The 17774-nt window shown below is 46.7% G+C and overlaps 1 protein-coding gene and 1 long non-coding RNA gene across 2 annotated transcripts in view; both read left to right on the top strand.

Annotated features, from left to right (window-relative positions):
- Positions 1 to 17774, top strand: part of LOC308487408 — a 41627-nt gene that overhangs the window by 12343 nt on the left and 11510 nt on the right. Inside the window, exon 2 of the long non-coding RNA XR_013991696.1 lies at positions 3227 to 3334. This is a non-coding gene — a long non-coding RNA (uncharacterized lncRNA). The remainder of the gene's footprint in view (positions 1 to 3226; positions 3335 to 17774) is intronic.
- On the top strand, positions 19 to 2495 carry SOX2 (SRY-box transcription factor 2). Its single transcript, XM_081025471.1, has one exon. It carries the CDS (start codon positions 419 to 421, stop codon positions 1382 to 1384), a length of 966 nt encoding a protein of 321 aa, XP_080881597.1. The 5' UTR covers positions 19 to 418; the 3' UTR covers positions 1385 to 2495.

Here is a 17774-nt window from a genome sequence, read left to right as displayed (position 1 = left end):
AGTTGTCAAGGCAGAGAAGAGAGTGTTTGCAAAGGGGGAAAGTAGTTTGCTGCCTCTTTAAGACTAGGACTGAGAGAAAGAAGAGGAGAGAGAAAGAAAGCGAGAGAAGTTTGAGCCCCGGGCTTAAGCCTTTCCAAAAAATAATAATAACAATCATCGGCGGCGGCAGGATCGGCCAGAAGAGGAGGGAAGCGCTTGTTTTTGATCCTGATTCCAGTTTCCCCCTCTCTCTCTCTCTCTCTCTCTCTCTTTTCTTCCCCCAAATTATCCTTCGTCTGATTTTCCTCGCGGAGCCCTGCGCTCGCGACACCCCCGCCCGCCTCCCCTCCTCCGCGCCCCCCGCCCGCGGGCCCCCAAAGTCGCGGCCGGGCCGAGGGTCGGCGGCCGCCGGCGGGCCGGGCCCGCGTACAGCGCCCGCATGTACAACATGATGGAGACGGAGCTGAAGCCGCCGGGCCCGCAGCAAACTTCGGGGGGCGGCGGCGGCGGCGGCGGCGGCAACTCCACGGCGGCGGCGGCGGGCGGCAACCAGAAGAACAGCCCGGACCGCGTCAAGCGGCCCATGAACGCCTTCATGGTGTGGTCCCGCGGGCAGCGGCGCAAGATGGCCCAAGAGAACCCCAAGATGCACAACTCGGAGATCAGCAAGCGTCTGGGCGCCGAGTGGAAACTTTTGTCGGAGACGGAGAAGCGGCCGTTCATCGACGAGGCCAAGCGGCTGCGAGCGCTGCACATGAAGGAGCACCCGGATTATAAATACCGGCCCCGGCGGAAAACCAAGACGCTCCTGAAGAAGGATAAGTACACGCTGCCTGGCGGGCTGCTGGCCCCGGGCGGCAACAGCATGGCTAGCGGGGTCGGGGTGGGCGCCGGCCTGGGCGCGGGCGTGAACCAGCGCATGGACAGCTACGCGCACATGAACGGCTGGAGCAACGGCAGCTACAGCATGATGCAGGACCAGCTGGGCTACCCGCAGCACCCGGGCCTCAACGCGCACGGCGCCGCGCAGATGCAGCCCATGCACCGCTACGACGTGAGCGCCCTGCAGTACAACTCCATGACGAGCTCGCAGACCTACATGAACGGCTCGCCCACCTACAGCATGTCCTACTCGCAGCAGGGCACCCCTGGCATGGCGCTAGGCTCCATGGGCTCGGTGGTCAAGTCCGAGGCCAGCTCCAGCCCCCCTGTGGTTACCTCTTCCTCCCACTCCAGGGCGCCCTGCCAGGCCGGGGACCTCCGGGACATGATCAGCATGTACCTCCCCGGCGCCGAGGTGCCGGAGCCGGCCGCCCCCAGCAGACTTCACATGTCCCAGCATTACCAGAGCGGCCCGGTGCCCGGCACGGCCATCAACGGCACACTGCCCCTCTCGCACATGTGAGGGCCGGACAGTGAACTGGGGCTGGGGGGTGGGGGGATTTTCAAAGAAAAACGAGGGAAATGGGAGGAGAGTAAGAAACAGCAAGGAGAAAAACCCGGTACGCTCAAAACACAAAAGTCGTCACCCACAGCAAATGACATCTGCAAAAAAGAACACCAATCCCATCTACACTCACGCGAAGCCGCGATGCCGACAAGAAAACTTTTATGAGAGATCCTGGACTTCTTTTGGGGGGACTATTTTTGTACAGAGAAAACGGGGTGGGGGCGGGGGTAGGGAGGGCGAGGGAATGGACCTTGTATAGATCTGGAGGAAAGAAAACTACACAAAACTTTTTAAAAGTTCTAGTGATACGGTAGGAGCTTTGCAGAAAGTTTGCAAAAGTCTTTACCAATAATATTTAGAGCTAGTCTCCAAGCGACGAAAAAATGTTTTAATATTTGCAAGCAACTTTTGTACAGTATTTATCGAGATAAACATGGCAATCAAAATGTCCATTGTTTATAAGCTGAGAATTTGCCAATATTTTTCAAGGAGAGCCTTCTTGCTGAATTTTGATTCTGCAGCTGAAATTTAGGACAGTTGCAAACGTGGAAAGAAGAAAATTATTCAGATTTTGGACATTTTAATTGTTTAAAAATTGTACAAAAGGAAAAAAAAAACTAGAACAAGTACTGGCAAAACGATCTCCGTGGTCTTCTTTAAAGGAGCAAAAGTTTTAGATTGTACTAAATTTTTTTTTAACTTACTGTTTAAAAGCAAAAATGGCCATGCAGGTTGACATCATTGGTAATTTATAATAGCTTTTGTTTCCCAACTTTCCATTGTGTTCAGATAAAAATACAACATGAAATTACTGTGTTTGAAATATTTTCTTATGGTTTGTAATATTTCTGTAAATTTATTGTGATATTTTAAGGTTTCCCCCCTTCATTTTCCGTAGTTGTATTTTAAAGATTCGGCTCTGAATTATTTGAATCAGTCTGCCGAAAATCCATGTATATATATTTGAACTAATACCATCCTTATAACAGGTACATTTTCAACTTAAGTTTTTACTCCATTATGCACAGTTTGAGATAAATAAATTTTTGAAATATGGACACTGAAATTATTCTTGAGTCTTTCATTTATTTGGATAACACTGTGATTATACATAACTCCTTGGGGAATATACTGTGCTCAGCCAAGAAAGCAAAATACCTAAAACCTTGGTATTCTAGTCCAGTAGCATGTGCTAATGTTAACTGCAACAATTAAATGGCTGGATGATTAATTGAATAAGTACTCGAAAAATTGAAATGCTTATGTCATTTCTAAAGTAGAAACTAGAGACATATATTGTAAATCCACCCCCTCCTTTTCTAAGCAGCATGAATAAGCATGATGGGGACTTAAACTGATTTATGCCACTTGTTGCCAGAAAGAAGGAGTCGATTCTGAAATTTTTCATGTAGCTTAGCAGATGGCGTATTGAGCCAAATCAGAACCAGGTTGGCTGGTTTTTTGTTTTCGTTTTCTTCGCAGCACAATGGCTTTGGAAACCTGGTTATAGGGGAAAATGATGCTTCTTGTATCGGGATAATTGCAAACTAGACATGCAAAGTGCTCATCTGCTGGGTGGGTGTTTGGATTACTCCAGCCCTGCTATTGTCTGAGAGGAAACAAGTGGTTTGCTTTCTTTGTTCCTTGACTTCATAAACTTTCTCCCACATTTTCCTGTTTAGGGGCGAGGGAAAGCGAAGAGCGTCTTGCAAAACTCCCCGACTTATCACGGCTATTATTATTTATTTTCTTTTTTCCTCTCTCTCCCTCCACGAATTCCATTTCTTAAATTGGCAGCGCGGGTCCAAGCCTGTAGACCCAAATCGGATAATCTCTGCAGCTGATAACAAGCAAAAGAGAAGCCAGGCAACAGCCATATTAACGAAGAAAACAATCAACTCTGAGGTAGATATTTTACTTTGTCTGGTCTAATCACATTTGGAGATGATTATGCTTTTGATCTGTTAACCATGTTTTACTACAGTAGTAGAGGAGGGGAAGGAGAAGGAGTGGGGAAACAAAATTGGGTTTGTTTTCTTTTGCCCTAGGAAAGGTAAAGAAAGACTATAGTTGTCCTCAGTGGGAGCGGAAAAGTTGGGGAATCGCCATGGTCTTTGCGTTAATGATGTTTCTGCATCGCAACCGAACCGCGCTTTGTCGCAGCCGGAGAATCCATAAGAACGACTCTGGGGTTTTTCTTCCTTATTTACTACTTACCTCGCTCATCTTCCCCCACCAAAGGGGACCAGAAACCAAGATTCGGACTTTCTTAAGAGCGTGGGTTTGCTTCCCACAATTTGAAGGGCTTGTTATGTCAACTTCTACAACTTTTGGAGAAGTTGGAATCCGGCAGCGCCTTCCAGCCTTGAGTAAAGTACCGGCTGCAGCCACTAAGTTGTAAATTAGTTCATCCCGTTGGTTTGCACCTTCTAGTTTTCCAAGAAAGTATTTCTTTCTCGTGGTGTTGCTAATGTTGAGTCTGGGCTCAGCTGGGGATATCATCATTTTCTATATTTTGATTTCATGTGGATTGCTTTATTTTAAGTGTATTGGTTTTTATTCCTTTTTAAAAAATCATTTTAAGGGTAATATCGTACTGGAAAAGAAAAATTATTATGCCAGTTCCCAGTTCTAAGCGAGGCATGTCCGTCCGCCCGCCCCCCACCCCTAATTAATGCAGAGACTCTAAAAGAATTTCCCCCGGCCTGGCCAGCCATTGTAATGCATATACGGATTATTCACGTGGTAATGAGCACTTTCGACAGTTCTTGCTCACACATAGGAATAAAAGAAACTTTGAATAAAGATCCAAATGATCTTGCTGGGGGGTGGGGAGGATATTCCCCGAATTTAAGCTAATCAACTATATGGAGTGTATATATTTGAAAAATAGAGATTTGTTAGAAATATGTATTGGGGTTTAGAGTAATTGCACTGCACTAACCACCCCTAAAAAAAAGAGCACTCAGGGTCGGACTAAAAAAAGCAACAACTTTTTGGCAAAAGGCTCAGGTGCAAGCAAATATTTTGCAAAAGGGAGGACAGAAATAGTTGGGGAAGTTAAACTAGTTTTGTATGATTGTCACTGTCTCCATTAGACAAGAGAACTCCCACTCCCCCTCTTATCCCTCCATATCTCTTAAACAAATGAAAGTCAAAATATTTTTATTTGCAAATATAAATTATTTTGATAAATTGAATTTGAGAAAAAACGGTACGTTTCATCATTTATTTGATTGGATTAAATGGTTCCCCAAAATGTGTATAGTTTCATGGCTAGATTAATACTGAACATGTAATATTTTCATTATAATGTGATTTCCAAGAGGTAAACCCTTAAACTTGCCCAGAGATGATTGTCTCCCGGTGCTGAAGTTAGTTGTTGAGTTCAATTCCTTCCTTGGGATATTATTCTGCTCACTAAAACCATTCAATTTCCAGTCCAACGGGGTGAATTTAATGTTTTGTTAACCTTATACACTGAATGGAAATGTGCAGCAGGATGAGATTATAGTTCCCTCTGCATTTTTTTCTGTCCCCGCACCCCCCTCCATACTTTAAATAAAGAGCGTTAAAATATTTTGCTGAGCTGTAGTAGATTAGCAAGGTTTCTTGCCAATGCTGGGAAGCTGGTATTACTGCCGGTCCCAGGGGAAAATGGCTCACATTAACCACTAAATGAATATTTGACAAGGGCTCATTCGGAGGTATTATTACTATAAACGTGTCCCTACTGGACTTCTCAAGGGTCAAAGAGCAACGCTTCAATTAATTATTTAGTCTGCTAGTAGATTTGGTTGTAATAGCTGTACTTATTTCTAGAACCGACACATTCTTACAGTAGGAAATCTCAGGAGAATCTTCTCCATCAGTAATGCCTGGGATTGAAATTCAGCACACAGAGACCTGATGTTCTAAAGCTGACTTTCTCATAAAACCCTTTCTTGGGCTGGGGGGTGGGGGAATAGTCTCTTTTGCTATTTCCTTTACTGTTTTTGGTTTAAAAGAAAAAAAAACTAGAATATAAGTTATCTTAATTTCTGTATGTCTGGCAAGGTCTTTTAGAACCTTGCAATTTGGGGAGAGGGCAGGGGATTTATTTAAATTCTTTGACTTTTCTAAGCGGAGATGTCACACGATTTTAGAGACTCAGGCAGGGTCTGAATGTAGAAAAGGTACATATTCCTGTTTGCCAATAAAATTTGGGCTGTAAAATAAAAGGCTCCATAGACTGAGTACTCTGAGTTCTAGTAGTCTAAGAGTAAATTGGGGTACAAGATAGTCCCTCCTCCCTACCTATTGGTCTCAACACTTCCAGGTGTAGTGGGGGTGGGGACTGAGTGTTCCATTTCTGCCTTGTCATAAGTTCCTCCATTGCCCTAGGTAAAATGGTAAGGGAATGATTTTCAGAGTAAGATTCCTTAATAATAATATAAGATGAATGAATAAGAGATAAGCTGCAAGGGGTGGGGGGACAGGATGCAGTAATTATAAACCCAATTCATTCAGCTTTTCAGAACTTTTGTGGGAGCTCCATTGACGAATTTTGAGCTGCCATTTTTCTCACATTAAAAAGAACTGATCAGTGCCTCAGGGGGACAAGAAATACCGCTTAACTGTGTAGTGATGGGGTCTTCATTTAGAACCATTACAAGGAGAAAATTAAACAGTGCCTTTGTGTGCAGAAGGTTTACGTTTCAACTGCTAACAGTTTATAGCTAACTGCTCTGAGATTGAAGTTTGACTGGTTTGTCACCTGCTAGTTGGCACTGCTTATTTATTTATTATAATTTAAAAAGCTTCTTATACCCCCAATCCCCTTTATTTCCTACTCGGGGAATTTTACAAAACAGGCCTCCATATTTGGCTTTGTGAAAAGAGTTTCCTTTGCCACGAGCTTTAGTAAAGACTTTGGTTAACATTCTCCAACACTCTCCCCCTCCTCATTATTGCCTTAAAATAATTTGCATCTCATTGTTTATTATGCTGTCTTTCCTTGCTTTTAGAGCAAAGGCTGCTTTTCAGGATAGCCACAGTGAGGTTGGGGATGGCAGTTGATTTATTTCTTTTCTTTGCTTTTTTTTTTCTTTGCTTGCTTTCTTTGCATGGCTATTTTTTTTTTTTTGACTTAAGTTAGAAGATTGCTGGGTAGATTTCATTTGGGACCTGTCTACGAGGTGGATCCCTTAAAGACAGGAGAAGGCGTAGAAACTCTTGACCTTTACTGTGGAAAATATGGATAAAGTTCAAAGGGACACAGCCTCTGGAGTCCTAGAGTAAGCAGCAGTGTTAGGAGCTTTCCAAAGATAAATAGCCCAAACCAGAGAATTGGTTTGGCGTGTTTCATAGTTATTTTCTATTAAAACTTTCCTGGAAACCTGACCTTTGATATCATCACCCAGGGAGACTTGTAATCTCTCTCCCTTCTCACGATGCTGTCCAGTTTTACAATTCTTGTTTTCAGTTTTTGTTTTTCTTCTGTGGCCTTTAGGAAATAATGAACTTGACTTATTTTGACTAACAGACTTTTCTTTGGGAGGGTGGGTTACTAAGACAAGGCCAAGATTTCCCATGGCAAGGAGCTCTCTCTATGCAGGCTTTTATTTTATATTTTTGGTGTTATGGTGTTATTTTTCATTCTTTGAGTGGTGTACTCAGTGGCTCTTCAAAAGCAAATAGAATGTCCTTTTCTTTCAAGACCGAAAGATGTTTGGTGCTTTGGGGCTTGGGGACTTGAGATGCTTACTTTGCAAAGAAGTGTCAGGTGATTTAAAACTCCAAGGAGTCACTTGTTTCATTACTCTGGTCTGCCTGCATGGACAGAATGAAATGTGCACTGTCAGTTAGGATTTCGGCGCTCTGAACCATCATATGACTCCCTCTCTGGGCTGCGGTGCTCGGTGCGGTGCTGGGTGCAGCGCAGGGCTGGGAGCGCGCCGGCCTCCCACCCTCCCGCATTAAGGAGCGCGCCGCGCCCAGCGCCGGGAGCGGATGCGCCCGCCCAGCGGACTGATGGAGGCTGAGGCCCGCGAACACCCGGCGGGGACCTGACGTCACCGAGGTCCTGGCCCTGGCCCCCATGCGGTTCCCTGGGAAGCTGCTTCATGGGGCTCGAGTTCTCTACGCCTGGACCCTGCCAAAACGGCCCGATTTCCTCTCTCAGCCCTGATGGGTCCCACGTCGGGCAAGTCTGGAAAGTCACCTGAGGTGTTGTGGCCTTCGCCCCTCCAGAGGCCTCTACCTCCTGCACCCAACCCCAGCCCCAGCCCTCATCACGTGGACCTCATGACCCAGAGGTGGTTCTGGGCCCCAAACCTTCCAAAGCAGAGATTGTCCGACCCCAGTTCTGCCTTCCTCTTGCTTCTCACCCCAGGCCTTTACTTTTAAGGGGTTGTTTGTCCCTGTTTTGTGCCTAGGCTCAGCATTAGTAATCTCGCTGTTAGGCCTTCCTGATGCTAGAGGCTGTGGATTGGCATGGCTGTGGGAAGCCACAGGAGCGGTCTGGGCTCCCCGAAATATTGGGCCCCTCTAGGACTAGAGCAGGTAAGGACGGGGGTGGGAGGGGGATGCAGACCCTTCACTTTCCCATTGGTAAAATAGGTATATATTTACCTCGCTGAAGATGAGTGCAAAGCCACAGACACAAACTAGAATTCACTTATAGCGAGTACTTTTCTTACTTTGCAGAGTAATTAGGTGATAGGGAAGACACGAAATTTTCATTTTAGACCCCAGAGATCAATGCAGAAATTCGGGTCCTTCCTCTCCTTTCTGCTCTTAGCTTTTTTCAGACCACTCTTCTTACTTTGCCAGTGCTCTTCCTGGCCTAGGGTTTGCCTAGGAAGTTACCCTGCAAGCTTGCCATCCCTGGGTATCTTCCTGAAGGGATACCGGCATTCCGGGCAGGAGCAGCCCCCACCCGTCGAAGGCAGAAAAAATAATTACTGTATTAAAAAGAGCAGTGAATTCTTCCCGAGGGTTCTTATCGCTGGCGGCCAGGCCAGAAGAGGGACTGCGCCCCCACCCCCACCTCGTGACGTCAGGGTCTGCAAGGCCTCGGGGATAAAGTGATTCGTCTGAGTGTTTCAGAAAGGGCAATCCAAACACTTGCAGGGCGAGGCCAATGGAACCAGTCTCCATCCACTGCTTGTGAGGCTGCGGAGGCCCTCATTGCCCCCCCACCTTCGACCCCAGAGCATAACCAAACAACAAATAGCCAGTCTTCAGCATGTATACTATACAGTCACCACAGAACACCCATCACCATGGCACCCGAGCTCATAGGCAGGCCCTTCCTCCATATATACCATAGTTATATATACCGCAGTATGTATGTGTATGTGTGTGTGTATATGTAATATGTATATATATATATATATATATATATATATATATATATATATATACATATCATAGTTAAAGTTACTTGATTTGCCAGCTAGAGTTTGTTGTCAGGTTTGAATGAGTTAATTTTGGTTTTTGTTTGATTTGTTTTGAGAGGCTGGACCAATTACACCAAAAGCCTTTACAAAGTACACCATAGCTTGATTTTATTTGGCCCTGCACGAGTTTCAGCGGTAGATTAAGCAATGGATTTTCAAGAGTTTTCTAGTTCTGATGTAGAGCCACGATTAGGAGAGTTGCTTCTGGCTTGCCATTGCTTTGTCATATTTTCTCTTTTCCCCTCCACTCCTAATAATTTGTATAGCTTTTTATAATCTTTTTAGAATTGAGAAAATATTGTTGAGAGAACTACTTGCAACCATGATTTAAATTTTAAATAAGAGGAAAGACATTTGGTCTGTGGACTCGGTAAAATGGATAGAATTATTTGTTGGTTGAAAGAACCTTGGCACTTCTAGAAGATGCACTTACCAAGTTTTCTTTACAAATTAATTCATTGAATACCCTTCCAATGGGAGGGGTCCTGGAAACTAGGCTTTATGTTCCATATTGGTCCAAGATCTAAGGGACTAATTATTTGCTGAGAATTAGCCAATATTTCACATGCAGTCAGTTTAGTATCAACTTTACTACCAACTCACATCCAGGTCTATTTGACTATCACACTTAACATCTCAAATCTAAGTTATTGCATAATGTTTCAGTTTAATCAGCCTGAAATACTAAGCAAACCTGTCTTCTTCTACTCAAAGTCTTCTTCCTTTTCTTTGTTTCCCCTTCCTCCTTCCTCCAAGATAAATTTCTAAAAACCTAGTTCCCTTGTGAGAGTTTGTTTACCCCAACTTCTGTTAAACTAGACTAACACTCTCTCATCAGCTTTCTAAACACTCTCTCATCAGCTTTGTGAAATGGTGCAAAAACGTCTTGGAGACTAAGATGGCAAAATAAACCGAAGCATATGGGTGGAAGACTTCGTTGTTAGGAAATTGATTTAAATGTTTAGATCACACTTCAGCCTCCATGCCTCCCTTACCCACCCTCTCTTGCTTTGCTCACTGCCTGCCCCTGGCTCTCGGATACCCCACCTCTATTAGCAAGCTGTTTCACCGGCATAAATTATGAATGCATTTCAAGCCGGTCCTTCTGATAAGATAAATCAGGGGCTTTTCTCTTTTGCTCATTTCTGCTTTCATTCCCATTGAAACTCTCCCTGAGCCACGCTGCAGTGTCTCTCTACAAACTTAAGTATCCCTGTGTAAGCCGTAGAGGTATGTTTTCAATGGGAAAAATCAGGTAATCTTTTTTCAGGATGCCTTACAAGTTAAAGATACAAAATATTTCATGGTTAGTCGTGTGAGCTTCCAAATTAGCTGCATATAAAGTATTTTAAGATTTTTTTTTTTTGGCTGTCACTGGCTGGCAATACTCATTTTGTGTGTGTGTGTGTTGGTTTGAAAAGCAGGAAGAAATGTAATGAATTGAGTGCTGTCAGAGATGTCTTCTGTTTGAACAATCTGCGATGGGCTGAATGGCAGGGACTCCCTCATCCAGTGCAGGTGCAGTAGAGCTGGGGAAGGGGGGAGGAGGGCTCCCTCTGTTCAGTCAAAAAGCACCATTCTCCACAATAGACCACACACTGACAGCCAGCGTGACATCAACTCACACTTTTATACCAACCCCCCCCATCCATAGTTCTGAGTTCACAAAGTGGCCATACAGTAGCCTTGGTTAGGTTCCTTTAATGAACATTTTTTTGTGGCTCCTATGACCAACATTGAAATCTTCTGAGCCCTGGGAGGAACAGCTAGATTTTTAACAGTGAGTTCCAAATCAAAATATATAGCTATAGATATTTAAAGTTACGCTGGTCTCTCCCCTCTTTCCCAATACTAATGCCCGCAACAGACCCCGGATGATCTGAAAACTCTGTTAAAAGTTACTTAGGTTCCAAGGCACTATTTTCTCATGTCCCGAGAGAGACCAAACAGGAAAGAAGTTACGAATTTCGTGAATGTATTTAAACTTAAAAGGACCTCTAGTATTTTATTATGCTGCCGTGAGAGGGTTAATCCTGTAAATGAACGGACAATAATCTTGTGGAGTGGCGTCTGTCCCCGTTTGAATTGGTTTTACTGGGGAGAGGGTGGGAGATAGAGAAGGGGGTTAGGAAAGGCAGCAAAGGCAACAACTGTTTTAAAACTCTACAAAGATGCGACCACGCTTTGGCTGCCCCACCTCTGCAAGGGCTGGACCTTCCAAAGATTTCATTTTACATTTGTTTAAACTCCTGCCTTGGTGTCTCAGTTTTAAATGGAACTATTCAAGGAGGGAACGCTACCACAGCTACTATTCTAGTCAATTCCTTCCCCCCCCCTCCCCGCCACCCCCACCCGATTCCTGCTCTTCTCCGCCCCCATCCCCTTCTCCACTTCTTAGTCTGGCGTCTGAACATTTAAGTAGAAAGAGGGAGGAGCGAGGAAAGGGCCGTGCGGGCCAGGACTGTTCCCCCAGCCGTGCCCCCGCGCAGGGCGAGATCCCCACGGCCCTGCCACCGGCACATTTCCCTCTGCCCACACTTGCTGGAGCATCGCGCGGAGGAAAATTGCACCTTGTTTGCGCATTTAAAACCATAACCGTATACATTTTTCATCGCGGAAACAAAAATATCAACTTTCTAGCGCTCGGAGCAAAACCTATTTTTATCATTTGCCTAAATATTGTTCAGTGGGCGGGGCATGAATAGGCAGACCTCCCAGGGCAGCGGCTACAGCATTCTTCCCACTCCCGCCTCCGCCGTGGAGGCGAGGAGTTGGGGGTCTGGCGGGGCGGGGCACATAAAGGCCAAGTTCTGTAAAACCTCAAATAACTCAGGAAGAGATGGGTCGGGTCTTACTGTATCTGTGGAGCCTTTGCTTGTGACTGCGGGTTGCCGGGTGGCCTGCCTTAAGTATGCCTACGGCGCCTACTAAAGTCTGGGCCTAGGACATAGGCATCTCCCTCCCCTCGACCCACTGCCCACCGCCACTTGATAACTGCCGCGTCTTTCGGCAGGTACACACCCACAATTAATCTTTCCTATTAAAGCCTCCATGCTGTACCCAAGGGGCGACTCAAACCTATTTAGATTTCCTTGGTTGGCTGCACAAATTTAAGTGGGCAATGAGTTATAAACCTAATAACAGAGGGCGAGAGAGAGTGATTTGAGTCGAGAAAACGGAAGGATTCACGAGGGGTGTCAGGGTGCTGCAGGCCTTGCCCGCCCCAGGCACCCGCCTCGCAGTGCACGCCAGGTTCTGGGAAAGGCAGCCAGCCTCCCGCGCGCGCACACCGCACGCAGCCTCGGTCCACACCCCTACACCTCTACCCTTCTGCTCACAGGTACACTTGCAGTGACTTGGCCGCCTCCGGGATTTCTTATAGCCCCTCCCAGAAAGGTGGAATTCTCAGAGCATCCCGAAACAGGAAATTTCCAGGGAACCAGAGGAGGTTTGCATTGTGTGGTATTAATTGAGAATAATTAACACTGGAGACCGTTAATCACCACTTTGCCGCCTCATTCCTCCTTTCGGGTCTGCGGCGATTGCCTGTCTCGCTCCGGCTGCCGGCACGGGTGGGTTCGCTGGTGAAAGTGAAGACGTCGCGGTAGCTGTCACCCAGTTCGGCTGTACTTTTTTAAACGCTCGCATATTGTTTGATTACTAATTCGAGTTAATATGATCTTTATGGCAACATAACAGTGGATAATTGGCCTTTTTTTCTGAACAACAATGTAAATCACAATCGCTTTATTATTTAATAACGTCAAACGCTTCGTTGGATTGGCCCCGACCGAGAAGACCTTTTCTTTCTAGACAGTGTTGTGGGGGAAGAACAATGACGATCTAATTGTGGAGATTTCCTAAGTTGGCTCCCGTAAATGAACAGCTTAGATATGGAAGTTCCAGCAGATGTGGGCACTATTCGCCTTAGAAGCTCTACCCCCACCCTCATGCACACTCTATTGGAGGTTTTTGGTGGTGCTGGTGCTGGCAGTCCTCAGATCCCTGCAACCACCTAAATCTTCCAGTAGCAATTAGAGCGTTTATCTGGCTTGCTCTTCAGCCTTTTATATTGCCGGTTTAGCATTAAGGCATTGAATCCACACAACAAATTAACGCAACGCGCAAAGAGCTACAACCACAAATGCGCCCCTTCGGTCACTTTGGTTGTTGGACACCGAGCACTTCGGCCTGGGGATTTTTAAAAGTCTTATTTTGTTTTGATTTGTTTTTTTTTATAACGGAGTCACCAACGCAGTGCCTTGGAATATACTTGTTTCAGGAAGAGTTTTGCAAGGGACATGAGCCATTATTTTGCAAATGCCTGGAAGAGCAGACAAACCTAGAGACCCCTCCAATGCAGACTGCAAGGCTTGGAGGGAATGGGTTCCCGCTGCTTGGATGAAAGATTAATCACATTTGTCCCCAAAGCCTCCATTCTAACGGTTCCCTATCGCGGCTTTCGCGGTCACTGGAGGATTGCTATCTATGGCATCGTAAGTCGCAAACGAATCCCCACCATTTGGAATTCGGGTCAAGGAGAGAGACTCTGAATCTACAGCAGGTTTTGTTTCTGCGTGTGCCCGCCTCTCCATTTGATTCAACTTCTACTGTATGTTGGGAGGCAAAACAATTCGCTGCCTCCCACCCCTCGCTTCTAAGACAAACAGAAGGTGCGAAATGCGTCGCCTGCACACGCGCCCTCGGGGCCCCTCACCCCCCTGGTACCGACAGTGCAGCTGTCCTCGGCCCAGGTCTGAGTGGAGACATTCCCCTCTCTCTTTCCACCCGCATTTTAAAACCGTCACATCGACGGTTCTAGAGTTATGCTCACATTTTCGGTCACCTTCTAATTTCTTTCCGGTTCACTCCCCCACTTTCTGAGAACCTAGAGTGACAAGGGGAAGAGTTGGGGAATTAAGAGAAGGCAGTGGATTTTCAACCTCTCCCCGTCCCGTGAAAAGTGTATTTTATACCACAAAGAGTGCACTGGGAAACTTTCCCTAAGACGAGTTGGGCGCAGTGTTATTCTTCTCCAGGGGCCCCCTGGCCTCCCCGCCCCCTCTGGACAATGCGCGCTTTGAGGCTCGGTGGCCTGCAGGCAGCGGGAGACGATGGGACCTGGCGGCCTTCCTCCAGGGGCCCGCAGCTGGGGGAGCGATGGGCAGGGAGCAGGTCTGGGGAGGCGGGCCACGCAGGATGAAAAGCCATAAAGGTACAATTTTCCTGCCCACCCCGCCCCCCCCCGCGCCCCCGGCCTTCCACAGAGGCAGGGTTTGAGGACCTGAGGCAGGGCTGCTGGACAGCGGGATATGAGAGGTTTCGAATTTTGTTTCTTATACCCATCTCTCACCCAAACATTTTATTTTGACACAAGATTACGCATTCTAGGTTTTCCAACCTCCTGGCCCTTACTTATGGTTTTCAATGTCTGAACCCGGGTCTTTAATGCTCAAATAGACCCCGGCGCTCACGCCTGGCCTCAGCAGGTCTTCTCAAACCCCCACCTCACCCTCGAACCCAGGGTGCAGAGCAGCAGGAAGAGCCCCCTGGCCAGGCACTCTAGGACACTACATTCTAGTTTGGGATTTTTTTCTCCCAGAGAGAACACCGCCACATTCCCCTCCAGGCAGCCTCTAGGAGAGGACCTCTGAGATCAGCAGAAGCCCTCAGAGGGTTACCATCTTGGTGGAAGCGTTCGTCTGATGTTTTAAAACGTATGCGAAACGGGGCATCCGGGCCACGTGCTGGGCCTTCGAAATGCCTCCGTGGGCCCTGACTTTCCGAGCCGCGGACGCCGGGGCTGGCATGGAGGGGGTGCTGAAGCCACCGGCGGGCGTCGGGAGCCCGCGCTGCGCCCCAGGTCTGGCCGCAGCGCCGAGTGACAGGAACTATCTGGAGCGTGTTTGATCTGGGGCTGCGTAGTCAGCCTCTGCTTTATTTGTTTGTTTGTAATCTCATATTTAGCAAGCTGGGACGGTGGTAGCAAGAGAGAAAGGAAGGGATGGAGGAGGGGGCTTCTCGATAACCACACCCCTTCCTAATGAGTTCATTTCCATATGTGAACCTCCCGCATCTAGCGCCCTCTTTTTCCGGACGCCAGCGTGCTGGCGCGTCTTGCGCAGCGCGCGGACGCCTCCACTCTGGATTGAAATGGAAACGCTCGCGGTGGGAGCAGAAAATTGGTCTATTGATACATTCGCTCCGAGTGTTGGTCTTGGCATCCCCCGCAGCCGGTTCTTTCTTCCCCGCCCCCAAATGGGGTGCACACGGATTGCCGAGGGCTTGCCGAAATCCAGGCTGGCAGTAGGCAGAGACAGACATTCATTCCTCCCCTTTCCCCGCCTCCAGTTGTCGCACCCTCACGTCCTCTGCTTTCTACCCAACTCCAGATTTTGTTTGTTTGTTTTGCCCTCAAGGTGAGGGCAGCCTAGAGGGCAGGGTCGTCCTAGAAAGGGAGTATAATCCCAAACGAATGAATCAAAAGTGAAAGTTTCCAACCAGACCCTGGTCCTGTTCAAGAAAAATGGAATCCTGCACTCGGGGAGAGGGCTGGCCCTTGTTGTGTGCATTTAAGAGAGGGAAGGCGAGAAACTGAGGTTCTGAGATTGTGTCTCTAATCTGAGTCGTTTGAAAGTTGTGGCAAAGACCAGGAAGTTTCGGAGGAGTCCTCAGCAGAAAACTTGAGGCGGGTTTCAGCTGCTTCTAACCTGGTTTCCCATACCTGTTTGTGGTGATTCTGTTCGGAAAGTTGGTGAAACAGACTTACGATTGCTTTCCACCGCCGTGCTCCCACCACAACACCCTCCCGACTTCGCGGTGCGCACTAGAGAGCGGGCTTCGGCTTGAGCCCCAACGCAGCTTGCTTGTCAATTGCGAGCTGCAGGTGTATCAAAGTGAACTGTCCCAAGTAACTTGTCTAGAAGCTGGGAAGAAGCTTAAGCAGCTTGCTTTAATGATGATTTGTAGCTCGGCGAGGGGCACGGACAGCAAACACCCCGCAGGTGTGTGCCCTAACACCACCCTCCGGACTTGAATGTAGATTGCTCTGGCGATCGTTTGATCGGCCCTTTGAAACCCTTTACAATTGCCTGTGACGAACGGCCAGTCCCAGTTTTTCCCCGAATAATGCCTTGAGGGTAAGTCCTCCAGGCCTTTAAAGAGCTCCAGGTTTTTGTTGTTGTTGTGTGTTTTTTTTTTTTTTGAGAAAGAAACACGTTCGATTTTAGTTTAAGTATCGTCAATTTTTAGTCGCTAACAAGCATCACTCAAGCCATTCAATACTTAATGACCGTTACCTTAGCTGTCTTCCCAGAAGCCATATATATGTGTATATACACAACGCATTAATAAGAACAAAGTCATTAATTTCGTTTTCTTTAGTTCCAAACTGCTCTGCTTGTTTATAGATGTTTGTGTGGGTGTTTGTTGTAAGCATGCGTTATTATTATTAATGTTATTGTTAATCTTGTTGTAATGCTTTCTCTGTTCTCTCTGAATTATATCTGTTCCGTCAAGTGGGAGTTTAACTTAAACATTAAGGCTTTTTCCAAAGTAAAACTTTGGAGTTTAACCCCGTCAACACCTTCGCGCCAACCCCCACCACCAAAATGAAAAAGAAGGTGCTGTTCAACCTTTAATATTGACTTAGAGTGTTTACATAAGGGGAGGAAAATGAACTTTTGTCTGAAACGTGCAACAAGCGGCACTTTGATTTCATAAAATAAATGTCAACAATTGCAAGAGCTTATCACACTAGGGTAGGGGGTGGAGGGTGGGAGTGCAGTTGAATTAAAGGCCCATTCCTGCCACTTCAGACTACAAAGGGTTACACATAAATAAGTGCCACATTTGCCTATTGCAAAAGTTTTCTCGGTGCTTTCTAAGTCACAACAGGGGAGGGTGGGGAAGAGAAGCTGTCGTTTATTATCCAGTTCTGGGCAGGAGCAGACCCCAGTACCAAGAGGCTCTTAGCTTTGGCCGCAGAAGAGGGGCAGCCTTTCAACAGCAGCCCCCTTTGTTCTTCCGATCTCTTTCCCAATTTCAAGCTTCACTTGCACATCCCAAGTTTGTGTGTTAATGACGCTATTACCATCTGGCTCGCCCTACTTTCCAAAAGATATAAATCTCCTAGCTCCATTGCCCGCATTATCATTTAAGTGCCACCATAGCCAGAAGAAAAAGATGCTTTCAAGGCTCCAGATTCTCTCGCACTGACTACCCCTGGCATGACTTTTCCACTATATTTATAGACTATACATTGGGTGCGGGACAGCTCCTTGAGAGAAATGATTTACCAAGAGCTGTCCCTCTAAGCCAAGGAAGACATGATTCTGGCTGAAAGGAAGGGTTCAAATGAATGTCTCTTTAAAATGTTTTTGTTTTGTTTGCAGCAAGCAGATAGTAGCCCCAACATACTTTTATGTGTTTGTGCCTTCCTTTCTCCCTCTTAGGTTTGTAAAAGTTGCACTGCAACTCCCAGACATTCAAAATGTGCCACTTTTTAAACTCTTTTTAGGGGGAGGATAGATTGGTCTCTCCATAGGGGGATGGGGTGGGGTGGGGGCAGGAGTGAAGGGAGATTTAAAAAAAAAAAAAGGCTGGTGAAGCAACCTTTGGGAGCTGGGCCAACTGCATCCCTTCTCTTACACGCTCACTTGTGTAGTGCCTGCACAGATGTGTAGATGTGGGATTTCCACACTCCTAGCTGCAGATCTACAGCCATTTCTCTCTTTCGATTCTTTCCTGGTTAATCCGTGTTTTGAACGCAACAGCTGAGAGTACAACAAAAAGAGTTGGGCTGGCTTGTGCATGGCTCCACAGTGACTTCATTTATCTGGCCAGGTCTGAGTGAATAGAACAGAGCAAAGTGTGCCTCTAAACTGCCTGGGCTTCTGGTTCAG

The sequence above is a fragment of the Rhinolophus hipposideros genome (genome assembly GCF_964194185.1).
Source record: "Rhinolophus hipposideros genome assembly, chromosome: 2".
Lineage (NCBI taxonomy): Eukaryota > Metazoa > Chordata > Mammalia > Chiroptera > Rhinolophidae > Rhinolophus > Rhinolophus hipposideros.
Note: the sequence above shows the minus strand (reverse complement) of the source record. Positions and strands in the feature narration are given on the sequence as shown.